This window comes from Vicia villosa, linkage group LG1, assembly GCF_029867415.1.
Source record: "Vicia villosa cultivar HV-30 ecotype Madison, WI linkage group LG1, Vvil1.0, whole genome shotgun sequence".
Taxonomy (NCBI): Eukaryota; Viridiplantae; Streptophyta; class Magnoliopsida; order Fabales; family Fabaceae; genus Vicia; species Vicia villosa.
In genome coordinates, this window is record NC_081180.1 from 64,797,318 (window position 1) to 64,812,167 (window position 14,850).

General features: G+C 32.7%; 2 protein-coding genes across 2 annotated transcripts; both read right to left on the minus strand.

Annotated features, from left to right (window-relative positions):
- Nucleotides 1–9,960: 9,960 nt before the first annotated feature.
- Nucleotides 9,961–11,040, minus strand: LOC131608005 (probable calcium-binding protein CML41). Its single transcript, XM_058879953.1, has one exon. It carries the CDS (start codon nucleotides 10,898–10,900, stop codon nucleotides 10,337–10,339), a length of 564 nt encoding a protein of 187 aa, XP_058735936.1. The 5' UTR covers nucleotides 10,901–11,040; the 3' UTR covers nucleotides 9,961–10,336.
- A 1,576-nt stretch (nucleotides 11,041–12,616) lies between these two features.
- Nucleotides 12,617–14,646, minus strand: LOC131644373 (uncharacterized). Its single transcript, XM_058914861.1, has 3 exons — nucleotides 14,176–14,646; nucleotides 13,161–14,096; nucleotides 12,617–13,072 (listed from the first exon to the last, which is right to left on the minus strand). The coding sequence occupies exons 1-3, from the start codon at nucleotides 14,644–14,646 to the stop codon at nucleotides 12,617–12,619; spliced, it is 1,863 nt and encodes a 620-aa protein (XP_058770844.1).
- Between the last annotated feature and the right edge of the window lie 204 nt (nucleotides 14,647–14,850).

Here is a 14,850-nt window from a genome sequence, read left to right on the forward strand (position 1 = left end):
GCTTAATACTATATACACATGTGTGTCAAATGACCATATCAAAAGCAAAATATTGGTACACATGTGACCATGTGAGGTTGTGAGGAATGTGTTTAACCTTTTCTTTTCCTTTTATAAATTCTAGAGTTTGTAAACATTCATTTTTGTTTTGTTTTCACCACTAGTACGTCAATCATCACTAAATCAACAATTGATTTTTATGTGAGTAAAAATGATGTGTAAATATTTTTTTATACTAAAATAATTTAAAACGAATGCATCCATATAGTATAATAATATCAAGTCGGTAACATTAATTAGAACCATAACATAGGCACATTGATATAATAATGTAGTAATACTTAAACTTTTTAGTACAAGAGAAGGGCTTAGATCCTCAACCTATACATGTTCTGCCATGTTGGTCACTCCTACCCTAACAAAAAGAAATTAAGAAGAAAAAGAGAAATTTTAAATTTCCAAACCGGAAGGATCATTTTGAATATATTTGTTTCAAAAGAGTCTTTTCGGGATATGTATACTGTCTCATACTTTTTTAAATTCTAACAAAAACTTTACTCTTTTATTTATTACATTTGCACACGCAGTCAATCTATTTAATAATGTATTTTTTATATCTTTATCTATTGATTTATATTCTGATTCTTCTTTAAATAACAATGCAAAAATTTATTGGAAGGATCATTTGGGATCTCTTCATATAACTTCTAAAGGGATCCTTATATATATATATATATATATATATATATATATATATATATATATATATATATATATATATATATATATATATATATATATATATATATATATATATATGAGGAGGGATCAAATTACACCCGAAGAGTTACACCAAGAGTTACACTCGTTCAATAACTACATTTTGAATTAATATTTTTTAAATTCAACCGTTGGATTGAAACATAATATCATATAGATCATACCTAAAAAGTTTGAGCTTAATCTATAATGATTTACTATGTCATTGAATTACATCAAAATTAACGTTATATGAAAGCTCATTTTGACGTTAATCTTTGGATATCTTGATCGGATAGTAAATCATTATAGATTAAGCTCAAATTTTATAGGCATGATCTATATGATATTATGTTTCAATCCAACGGTTGAATTTAAAAAATATTAATTCGAAATGTAGTTATTGAACGAGTGTAACTCGTGGTGTAACTCTTCGGGTGTAATTTGATCCCTCCTCTCTCTCTATATATATATATATATATATATATAGGGCATATCATATGAGAATGTCATATTTATATGAGAATGTGAGAATGAATCTGAACCATTGAATTTTAAAATAAATGGTGGAGATTATGAGTGAATCTTTTCTTTCTCTTTCCTACTTCATTTATTTCAAGATGCAGGAGAGAGAAAAAAAGATTCACTCATAATCTCCACCATTTATTTTAAAATCCAATGGTTCAGATTCATTCTCACATTCTCATATGATATGCCCTCTCTCTCTCTCTCTCTCTCTATATATATATATATATATATATATATATATATATAGAGAGAGAGAGAGAGAGAGAGAGAGAGAGAGAGAGAGAGAGAGAGTAGTGTATCCTAATATGGTCAACATAGTTTTTAAGATATCAGATGTTGCTTGTTCGAATACTAATGTACCAGAAGTTGGTGAATCAAGTGTTCTTGAACTTGATGTTGCTAAAGTTGTTGTTGATGAAATTATTGTGAAAAAATATTTTATTCCTGAACATACGCTTACGTTACGAGAAGATATGTTCAAATAAGTTTGTGCTAAAACTATTATATTAGGTTTTGATATAGTTATCAAGAGGTCTGAATCAGGTTGTTATAGAAGAAAAGCTCTTATCATATTGAATTGTGAAAGAAGTGGTGAGTATAAATAAATAAATAAAAAGTTGAAACATGATGACACTGGATACAAAAAATATGGATGTCCATTCAGGATGTGGAGATACTATATGCTAGTAAATGTTAAGAAATTTGATGTGGTGTGCGATGTACACAACTATGACTTGGATCATAAGTTAATAGGTCATCTCATTATGATTTGTTTAAAAGTAAAATTATTATTGGAATGACAATAGATATGGTTCTTCCTAAAAAAAATTTCCTGACTTTGAAAAGAAAGATACTAAATAGTGTAACAAATATTAAGCAAGCTTATAATATACGACACATAAACTACAAGGCAATAAGCTTAAGTAAAATTGAAATACAACATTTTTTGAAACGTTAGGATGAACTTAAGTATGTCTTTATCTATAGAATGTGTGATGATGAAAATTTCATTCAAGATATATTTTGGAGGCATTCAGAATCTATCAAGTTGTTTTACACTTTTTACCCTGTATTTGTTATTCAAGTGACTTAAAGCATAAGAAAAGGAGGAAGGGGGTTGAACTATGATAAAAAATATTTTAACAAAATTAAAGAAAAAGGTTGATTTTAAGAAAAGAGAAGAACTCGAGATTATGCATGTAAGAGTAAATAACATAAATATAAATTAATTTGGTTTTAAAGCATGCAACCTACTCCAGTCCCTAAGGATTGCCTCTTGAGAGTTTCATTAACAATAAAATTTTTATCACATGATCATCCCATAACCGTCTTACACCAAACCTTTATCTGAGGTTCAACTTTCAGTTACAACACAAACAAATTTACCAATAGTTATTAAACAAGCGACTCCAAACACAAGAGGAGCCGAGGGGTGTATTATGATATCATTTTTTTTACAAAAGGTTGATTTTAAGTTATTTGATTTAAGAAAAAGGGTTGAAGAAAATATTTAGGTGATAGTGAGAAAAATACACAAGAAAAGGGGTGGGGGGTGAATTGTGTATCTGGTAAATTTTTGCTTCTTAGAACAACAACTTCTGAATCTAACCAAGTTCAGATTCTGAGGAAGAGAAAATAGTAGTGGAAAGATTTAAAGCACCAAAGCAATAAATAAAAGTACACACAGAAATTATCCTGGTTTCTCTTTAACGAGAGTAATCCAATCCCCTTGTCCCACAAGAGATTTTCACTATAATTAGAACCTGATTGCAACCTACTTAGACACACCATTCCATGACTTCCTTGCTCAATCAAACCCTGAATGAGACTTCCTTGCCTAAACACACGAGTTCAGGACTTTCTTGCTTAAGCAACCTAGCTCGAGACATCCTTGCCTAAACACACAAGTTCAGGACTTCTTTGTTCAAGCAACCTAGCTCGAGAGTTCCTTGCCTAAACACACCAGTTTAGGACTTCCTTGCTTAAATAACCTAGCTCGAGACTTCCTGTCCTAAACACACCCGTTGAGAACTTCCTTGCTCAATCAAACAAAAAACATTAAACTAGATAGAAAGATCTAAAATAATGTCATTGACAGTCGCATTTACCCAAAATTCTTTGACAAGAACAAGATAAATAGGACCATAAAGCATGTCAAAATATCCTTCCCAGCCCCGAAAAGAAATTATCTTTAAGAGATCGAAACCAAAAGATTCCAGTTCTTCAATATCAACTAACCTTTCATTGATGACAGTTAGATGATTTATGTCACTGCTAAGATATCTAGAAGTCATATCAAGTTTGAAGTTAAATTTTTTAAAACACAACTGAAGGTCAGAAAAAGAAAAATGAGTTTGAGAAATAGATATAGAGCCAAAAGGTTAAACAATAAAAATACTAAACATGAGGTTGAAAGAAAGAAAGCTCGTCTGTTCCCGAAGAAGATAACAGTTCAAAAGTCTTATCAAATATATTGATATTTGTGAGTATGACAACTGTCACACTTAAGATTCTCAATACTTTTCTTACAACTTTTGAAATTGCTAGTTTTAAGTCATCAGATGATTTAAAAAACATTAAATAGTAAAATCGGTTCAGAGTTAAAACAACAGGTAAAATAACAGACAAAGGGTTAAGAAACCTGTTGATGTACAAGCATGCAAACTAAGAATTTCAAGATGGTCAAAGTGAGAGTATGGCAATAGATCATAGGTAATAAAACCTAAGAAGCATGGTCTTTGAGGTAGATTGATCTTATCCTAAAACTCCTTTAAGAATCTCAGAGACAACAACGAGGAAGCTCAAGAAGGAAGATTTACTAGAAGGTGAGGCTGATGAATACTAGTTGGCTTATCTGGATGAGCTGATGAACAAGCCAAAAAGTTCTACTGATAGTTCCTAGGTTTCTTTGAGCTCACATTGTAATAGCCTTAAAATTCAAAACATGTGATATCTTCCTTAATGAATAACACTCCTTTTTTATTATATGCTTGTTCACCAATAACTCACTTTGACAAATCCATCAAGTTAGTAGAATATGCTTAATAACCAAACAATATAGCAAAAACATAGGGATTTAAACAGTAATAGAGAGAAATACGTAAAAGTAAAACATATTTTATTGAAAGAAGGAAGGTATATAATAAAAAACAAAACAACACATGATAAACAAACAAAGAATTAAACAGAAGAAGAGTACAATTCATCTAGAGAGACCGCCTTAACCTTAAATAGTTCATTATTATAGGCTATTAGGAGTTTTGGTAGCTCCAACTTATCATCCCAGGTTTATGAAGTAACCTCAACCATAATTTTCACTACTTGTTGCATAAAGAGTTTAGAAAGAACCCTTCCATAAGGAATGACAGAGGACTTTCCTTCATGAAAGGATATGAGAGTATTCTTCAGATATTCAACCGTAACATAGGGAAGGTTGATCTCCACACCTGAGTTGACAAGAAGAAGTAGAAAAACCCTTTCATTAATATCTAGAGAGTTTATATTCTTGTTCTTTGGCAGAAGGATTAAGGCCAAAATTTGATACCAAACTAGTGCCAAAGGTTTAAGATTAGAAGCTTTAGATAGGTCAGACACATTATTAAAAGTAGTGCTAAAAGAAAAATAATGTTTCCAAAACATCATATCTGGAGTAACACCGTCTTCCTCATAATTTATTGCATTTGCAATAGTAGTTGGGGGTGATGGTGATATGGACACCATATACTTTAGAAAGAATGACTTTCTCTAGATTTTGCTCTTGAACAGATGCATTCACCCAAAATTATTTGACCATATTAGGGTAAGTAGGGCCATAGAGCATATCAAAGAATGAATTCCACTCCTTTCGAGAAACAACACTTTGAAGATCAAAGCCTTGAGCCATTCTTTCTTCAAAGTTAACATGATTAACCACCAAACTCTTTTAAAGGGATGTTTAAGAACATAGTGATTTATTCAGAAATTTAAAATGGATTCTTTAAACATACATCATAAGTGATAAAAAATGTTTCCGTACAACTGATAATCCATTAGCAGATATATTATCTAGAGTAGTTATGTGCGATATTTAGCAACTAAGAAGAATTCTATCTATGCTTCAGAGAAAGCAACAAGTTACTTGTCTTTTATTATCCCAGGATATTTAGTTTTTCACCATTGAATTGACATTTTCCACAGGTGGACAACCTCTCAATTCTATCTCAGTACAGTCAGCATCACAAAATCCAATTTGCTTATACTCTTAGGATTTATAATAAATAATTCCCAGATTTGTTGTTCCCTTCAGATACCTAACGATTCTCTTAACAACGATTAAGTGAGGTTCTTCAGGATCTGATTGGGGTAGCACACAAGCATAAACTGAATAAAATGTCAAATCTGGAATCAATCAGATATATAGGAGAAACAATCAAACCTTGTGCAAAGCATCTGCTTTACATTCTTACTTACTTCAACCTTGCTTGAATCACTACAACAAATAACGCTTTTCATGACGAAGCTTACATATCATATAGAAAAAAACCGAGGTTTTATTCCAAGGCGCGCCATATATACACACACACACACACACACACACACACACACACACATTGAAAAACAACTTGTTGCCTCGGTTTTTATAAAAACCGAGGTAATATACCATTCAAGACATGCTTCAAATTCCAGCTAATTCACTTTAAGTTTTTATTTGTAAAAAAATGTAAAATAAATGATTTAACCTTTCGGTTTCTTTAGTAACTCGGGGGATAAAATAATCAGATTTTACTATAAAACACTCGCTAAACATATTTTACCCTAATGTTATCTTATTTGCAGCCAACCCACCGTCATTTGCATCATTTTTTTTAGGATGAATTACAAAACTGAAAAAAATATTCTTCTGCCTTGAACAAAATATTTTTTTCTAGCTTTTGCAATCCATCTCAAACAATGGTGTTGATGTTTTTGTTGTTGTTGTTGTTGTTGAAGGTTTTGAACAACTATGATTTATCCCTAAAAATCCTTATTAATGGATTCCAAGTGCTGAAAAAACATTTTTTAATTTTTGGAACACACACCTAATTAGAAGTTGGATGTTGTATTTTTTATATTCTGGGTAAACAATCTTGATATTCGGCGAAGGTTTGTTGCATACAATGTATTTTTGATATTCTAGGTAACCGCATTATAACCATTAAAAAAACTTTAACCCCTCGATTTTATTGTATTTTAAAATCGAGGGGTTAGAGTAAAAAATTTTTTTTTTTTACAAAAATGGTTACATTGTTTACCCATAATATTAAAAATACATTGTATGTAACAAATATTGTATGAGACCTACTCATGCTCTAATTTTAATATTCTGGGTAAACAATATAACCATTTTTGTAAAAAAAATTATTTTAGTCTAGCCCCTCGGTTGTTTTAAAAATTGAGATGATATTTAAGTGTTTTTCCCACTATTTAACGACCTTAAACAAATCTTTGCCTTCCATTTATAGGTTATTAATGCTCAAGAATTCACCATTAGTGATCCGCGTAAAACTTAAGGAACGTCCATTATATAAGTCCTCTTACGATTTTAGAAAAGTTCTCTTCGATGGATTGCAAGAGCATAAATCATCTGGGTTCAAGGTTTGTTCCATTAAATTTTTATTTGTACCAAAAATATTTTAGATTTTAGATTTTAATTATCTTACCCCTTTTTTCACCATTATTAAATACATGCAAGATCCGTACATAAAAGAGTTTCCCAAAATATCAATAAATTGAAGATCCAACATATGATCTTCATGGACAATTAATGTAATATTCTTTGTAAACACTACAACGAGTTTTATTAAAAAATGTAATATTATGGTAAATATTGTATTGGGATTTATTATAAAAAATTAATGACCTCTCAATTTTTATGATAAACTGGGATAATAAAGACGCTAGTTTTTGTAAATAATAAAAGTGTAGAAACTAGGGTTCAAACCCATGCCATAATACCCCTTTACCTCGGTGTTTTAAAAATCAAGGTGTTAAGTTATTACTTTTCATGACGCCCTTCGTTACCTCGATTCTTTTGCCTAGGTAAATTGCATTTCACGTCCGACGTTAGAAGCGGTTTTTTTAGTAGTGAATGCTTGTTGGATATATTCAAGCCCTCTTCCAATTCTCACATCTTGATGGTGGAGATGGTTCCCGATCACGACTTATGGAGTTTGCATCTCCTACTTGTTGTCTTTTTTCAGCAATCATTGTTTTCTCACGTTTTTTGTGTCCCCCACGAGACAATCTATGTGGGTATTTGTTTTTATCCTTATTCACCTTTCCCGCTTCACTTTTAACCTGTTTTAAACATAGGACAAATATTAACGTCCATGGTTGTATCTATAAAATTATTAGAAAATACAAGTGGCACTAACCATAACCTTCTCAGAACTACGAGACTTCACAAACTTTCTCCAAACCTTCTAGTCAAGAAAAGGATATTTCACCCATGAGCTCTCAATATTAGGCTTAGGCTTCGTAAGTAGTCACTCATGAGTCGTGACTTAAAACTCCTCTAAGTCGTACCAACATAAGTGATCCAATGTTTAAACAACTTCAAATCATCACTAAACTCAAATGTCAACTAAACATTTATATCAATAAGTATGTATTAGTGTTGATATAAAGTAAGATCAAATTAATGAAAATTAAAATTAATACCTGAACGTCTGTCCATATGCTCTTTTGTACATCAATTTTTGCATCTTTCTAATCATCTAATAATATGCTAACTTTGTTACGTCCAAGGAACGCATCATAACTCTTAAAAAGTGAAGAATAAGGACCATCAAGAATCATATAAACGACACTAAACTCAATCAGAAGTCTGACACCCGACTTGCAGACTTTTGTTAATTTAGCCATAATTGTGGCACATCTTTGTTTTTTTCTATTGTCCGCCTACAAATTGAGAATCATTTGAATTGGTTTTATTTGAATACGTAGCTTCGTTGCTACTAGATGAATAAGAGGCAGAGGCCATCTATCAAGACATAAAACAATCAACATTAGGCCACAAACATAATTCACAATAATATCATCAACACAATGGCGTTATCAACAACAGCGACATCATCACCACAATGACATCAATAAAAACAAATACATAAGCACATGAAGAATTATCATCAACAACAAATATATAAACAACAAAGACATCGTCAACAACAATGACATCAACAACAACAATGGCATCATCAACACAATGACATCAATAACAATACATAAACAATAATTTTATCAACATAAACAATAATGTTATCAACATAAACAAAAACTCAATGGAAAATGAGAGTACTGTAGATGCACGGGGAAATCGTTTACGTATCGAAAATGTGATGAATAAGTAAAAAAATGGTGTTGGCTCCTTCTTTGAGTTCCTTCTCGACAGTTAAACCGAAGGATACTCAAGAATAAAGAACAGATGTCGGCTCCTTCCTCGACAGTACGGAAGCACAAAATTTTGTTGAAAATGGGGTTGTTTCTTCAAGTTTGAAGATGGTGTTGTACGTGTTGATACTAGTTTTGTTTCGTTAGGGTTGCAATGGTGTTGTTTGGTTTAGGGTTGCAATGTCGTATATTCGTCAGAGGTTGAAATGACGTTGTTTCGTGATGGAAATGAAAATATAGAACTGAAGACACAAGTTAGCTAGCTCAGTTTTGTTAAAGTGAATAAATCGTATCACCATGGTTGTTAAAAAAAACCGTTGTGATATTTAATAAAATTTATAAAAAAAAGCGTATTAAGCATTTAAATTTTTTAAAAAATAACAAAAAATATATCAAAACGGTTTTCTTTAATAATCGTGGTGATATAAGATTTAAATTAATGATATTTTATAAAAAAAAAGCATCGGGTTTTACGCAATTAAAAATTAAAAAATTAAAAATATATCACAACGGTCAGCATAAAGAACCAGGGTGATATTACTTTCATTTTTTAAAGGCATCTCTAAAATACCGAAGAAATCACGAATTAGGAGGCGCTGAGAATTGAACTCCTGAAACGTATGAGATATCACTACAGATGAGTATCTAAACTATGGTAAAAAAATTACTATGGTAAAAAAATTACAACGTTTAATTATATATATATATATATATATATATATATATATATATATATATATATATATATATATATATATATATATATATATGGGCACTTGAAACTAAAGATATCACCATGGTTCCCTGAAGAACCGTAGTAAATGTGATGCTGTTGTATGTACTTTTTGTAATAATGGGCCTCTTCATTTGGGGAAAACTCTGTTGGATTAGGGCTAAAACTGGTCCGCTCAGGGTAGCATGGCCCAAGAAATCAAACATGTATACAACCTGTCAAGCATGAACCTCGTAAGAACGAAGTATTTTCCTAAGTCACGTCAAGAAATCAAACATGTATAATATTTTTCTTCAACAGACTTTACGACCTTGTTCAAAGATTCTTAGTATATTCGAATTTCGAATATAACTACACTTCAATGATTAAAAAATAAAACAATAAAATCTGGATCATATTTTTAAGGGATCTGCTTTAAGTGTTTGCAAATCCTCTGGTGAACTAAAGTAGACATGGCATGTTACTTTCTTCACTTTTCCAACTATTTCTTATCGGTTTCCTTTGGCTTTAAAGGTACAAGTACAATAGATATATGGCATTATCGAAAAGATCCATTCCAAATTCAAAACAGTAGTGACATGTTGCCAGCTTCTAACTATGCTTGAACCTATATACCTATTTTCTATCAAAGACAATAGCATTTTTCCTAAATTTTTGGCATGAATTTAACCCTTGCATTGGCTTGATCTTGGCCACAAAATACTTCGGATTTCAAATCTCAATGGGATCATAATATTTACTTTAAGAAAAGTATACAAAACATACACAAATTTCAATAATCCTTTCTTTTTTTTATTTGACACTATAACAAACTCACTCACTCATCAGGATATATTTACGTTTATATTATATGCATTGATCTTGAAATTTTGCAATCTCAAATCTCATTTTACTAAAGATTAATATTCACTAAGCCATCATTTGATGAAACTCATTGAAATCAAGAACTCCATTATGATCAATATCAAATGCATCAATCATAACCACACACTCTTCATAAGACCTTTCATCTCCAAGACGTTGCAACATTCTTTGCAACCCTTTTGGTGTAATACAATCTTCTTTCTCTTCCCACAAAAACATTTCAAAAGCCTTTCTAAGATCTTTATCATCAACACTTCCTTCTTCACCTTTCATCAACTTCATGAAATCATTGAAATCCAACAAGTTGTCGCCGTCGGCATCGAGATATTGAATCACCCTTTCAGCTTCTTCATGAGACATGTGCTCTCCAATTGACCCAAAATATGACCTTAACTCATAGGCTGAAATTTTACCATCTCCATCACTATCAAAGTGATTGAAAACCTCTCTTAATCCCATATCATCTTCATTCTTGTTGTTTTTTGGTGTGGTAGACAATGAAATTGGAGATTTTGGAGAGCATAATGATGATGATGAATTGGAAGATCTTGACCTAGGTTTAAGACCTTTGTTAGAGAACCACTTGGATGGTTTTAGAATTCTAGCCATAATAATAAGTATGAAAATTTGAAAAACAAGGTTTCCTCTCTTAATACATGAAAAAAATTATTAATATATTATTTGAAAGATGACTTGAAGTTACAAATAGATAAGAGTCTTTTAATATAGTGCAAGAGTCAAATAGAAAATTTGAGATTTATAAGGAAATCAAGAATAGCTTTTGAGGGAGTTGCTATGAAATTGCTAGGGGAGCAGAGCTGAATTATGGTATTGAAGATTACGTGATCTTTCTGCTCGATAGGAAAGTGCATGGTAGTTTCCTAAGGGGTCCCAAGAAATTGATAGAACAATGTCAAGCTAATAATAATTGTTAGGTGGTTTATTTTTTTCACATAAATAGAAACATATATACACATCTGATAAACAAATTTGGGTTAAATAATTTAAAACCCCCGCCTTTATAGTGAGTTTCGGTTTGGGCCCCTGAAGTATTTTTTTTACATAAGGCCCCTTAGAAAACTCAATTCCTGGATTTACTACACCCCATTACCACACCTGCTGATTGGGCATGCAATTAGTGGCCACGTGGGAAATTGTTTGGCTGACTGGGTTATGTGTGTTAAATAGAAGCTAGGGTTGTCTTCTTCCTCCTTTCTCCACCGTCGTTCTTCATCATCTTCTCCCTCCAAGGTCGTGTTTTTTTTCTTCTTCCTCCACCGTCGTTCTTCATACTCTTCTTCTTCATTCAAGGCCCAAAGTAACTCGTATGGTAGCAGTGTTAACTCAGCCGCGTTTCCAGATTTACCCAGACGTGGTTGTGATAGAGCAATGAAGATGTGGGTGTCCAACACAGTCCAAAACCGCAATAGAAAGTTCTGGAAATGCCGCAATGCCGGGGTAAGTATGCTTCTGTGTTATTTTGCCAATTCAATGTCAAAAATTTGATTATTAATAAACATTTGTTCATTGTAATTTGTAGACCGGGAGTAGCTGCGATTTATTCTTGTGGGATGATGAAATCAGAGACCCTATCAAAGAAAATAGAGCAATGATTCAACCAGATTGTAAGAAGTGTGAGATTCTAGAATTGAAGTTGGAGACGATATCACAGAAATTAGAGAAGTTGAAGAAGAAGCTTGCAACTCAGACAAGTATTAACATGAGGCTGAAGAAGACAACAATCCTTTTTTGTTGTTTGGTTATAGCCATATTGTATTACTTAGTTTAACATGAAGTTGGTTGAATATTATGGGTAGCATTTGAATGTATAACCTTGTGTATTACATGTCAATGAAATGAGTTATGGTTAAGTGTAATTATTCTTGTGTATTTCATGTCAATAAAATGAGTTATGTTTAAGTGTTCATATTCTGTTAATTACTGTGATACAAGCATTTCAATTTAGCAAGATGCAATGAACTAAAATTCAGAAATTACATAACTTGTGCCCCAAAACATGAGCATAATTCAGTAGTTAATAACTTGTGCACCAAAACATGGGCATAATTCAGTAGTTTTAAACTAAAGCACCAAAACATGGGCATAATTCAGTAGTTACAAACTAGAGCACCAAAAGTGTGCAAAATTCAAAATACCTTACCAACTAAAACTGTCTTAGCAGTAGCCATTACATAAGTGCACCAAAACAAAAGAGCCCATTACAGAACAACACTATCAAAACAAACACTAAAACACCTAGGGCATATCAAAACAACACTAAAACAAACATTACAATGCATATCAAAACAACACATGCTAATTTCACTACTTCTTTTTCGGAGTAGCCTTCTTTGGAGTAGTCTTCTTTGGAGTATTCTTTGATGCCTTCTTAGGAGTAGTCTTGGCTGCCTTCTTAGTAGTCTTCTTTGATGCTTCTTCTTCCTTGATGTCCATGCATATTGGTTGCTCAGGGTCAGAACCAGGACCTGTGAAAGGTTTAGGTTTTTTGAACCAGTTCTCCTTTATCCTCTCACTTACCCTTATCCTTTTAATTGGTTTGACAACCATCTTTCTCTTACCCTTGTTCATGTTAGATGTTGAGGCCTGACTTGGAACATTAGAATGAATGTATGGTAGGCTACTTATCATGTCATCAGTGATATCCCCAAACAATGTATCAGTCTTGCTTTCTTCATTTACTGTACCAGTATGGCTTCCAGTATTGTTTGTAGCAGCCTCTTGACTTGCACCACTTTCCTCACTTGCATTTGGTCTTATTCTCTTCGGCATTAAAAAAACCAGTTACATTATGTTCAAATAAGTTGCATTGTATACAAAACCAGTTGCATGTAATTAATAGTGTCATTACCTTTCTATTCAATGCATTTGGATCTTGTCTTTTGCGCTTGCATGACTTCACATTATGTCCCACTTTATCACACTTAGTGCATCTATAAGATACACCAGATAACCTTCTTCTAGCTCCTTCTTCACCACTTTCTCTAATTCTTAGCTTCCTTAGCCTACTAGGTCCCTTTTTGTAATTAGGAGGTAAGAGTTCTTCACATTCAACCTCAGACCACATGTCAGTTCCATTAACGGGACTAATAGCACATCCATAGCACTTGGCATACTTGTCTCTTGTGTAATACTCATGAACAAAATCCTCTGGGTTCTGCTGCCTAAACCTTAATGCACCAACAGCATGTCTACATGGAATGTCTATTACTTCCCAAAAATTACATGTGCAAGACTTTTTAGCAATGTCAATAATGAACTCTTGTCTATTATAAGCATGAGTGACCTGAAATTTTTCTTCCATAGCCCAGGTTGGCAACCAATGTCCACTCATAGCTACCTCATTATCTAGTCTTTTCCTAAGCATCACTTTGTGTGACCACTTGTCTAGTTTCAATGTAGAAGTACTACACCTATTCATCAGATATTTTCTAATCCATTCGCACATAGTCAAAATAGGTTTATCTCTAGCAATTAAAATAGTGGCATTAAAAGACTCAGCTATGTTATTCATAAGTACATCACACCAAGGATAGAATGAAAAAGCATGCTTACACCAAGATTTAGTAGGAACTGCCATTAGCCATGTCCAAGCCTTTGGATCTATAGCCTTCAACTCATTCATCTTCAATGTCCATGCTTGTTGGTAGGTTACCTTGGCTGCTCCCATCATTAAGTCTCTTATCAATGCTCCACCACCAAACTTCTTAAAATTGGCATATAAGTGCCTCAAACATAACCTATGTTCAATTCTTTCAAACATTTCTTCAAAGACTGCAACCAGTCCCTAAAACAAATGATGAAATTGACATTAGAAACAAGAATTTGCAGAAATTGACATACAAACATGGCTAAGTAAATTATACCTTTTGCTGATTTGAAATAAACACATATCTGTTATCTTGCCCAATATCTTCCATTAGCAATGTTATAAACCACCTCCATGATTCCTTGGTTTCTGTTTCCACCACTCCAAATGCCAAGGGGAAGTATTGGTCATTTGGGTCTCTTCCAACAGCAATCAAAAGTTGACCTCCATACTTTGTTTTCAAATGGCAGCCATCTACCCCAATGAAGGGTCTACACCCATTTATAATCCTTTTTTTACACCCATCAAAACAGAAATAAAAAGACCCAAACCTTGGTTGGATTGTAGGTAAAGGCCTCTCTATGTTGATCTTCACAGTATTTTCATGATTAACCCTATGCAACTCAGTTGCATACCTCCACAAATTTGCATATTCCTTGTATGCATCTCCTTCAATGATTTTCTTTGCAATCAACTTAGCTTTCCATGCCCTACACACAGTTATTCCAACAGAATAATTTTGCCTCATGTCTTGGATTATGTCACATATCCTTACCTTGTCAGAGGTTTGCATCTTTTTGACCACAGCCTTAGCCACCCATTTTGAACTTGCACTTTTGTTATCCAAAACCCTAGCACATGTGTGGGTGTCTTTTATAGTCTTTATGGCAAAAGTATGCTTATGGCCCACCTTAGAACACAATATTAAAAAACCACATTTGGCCTTACATTC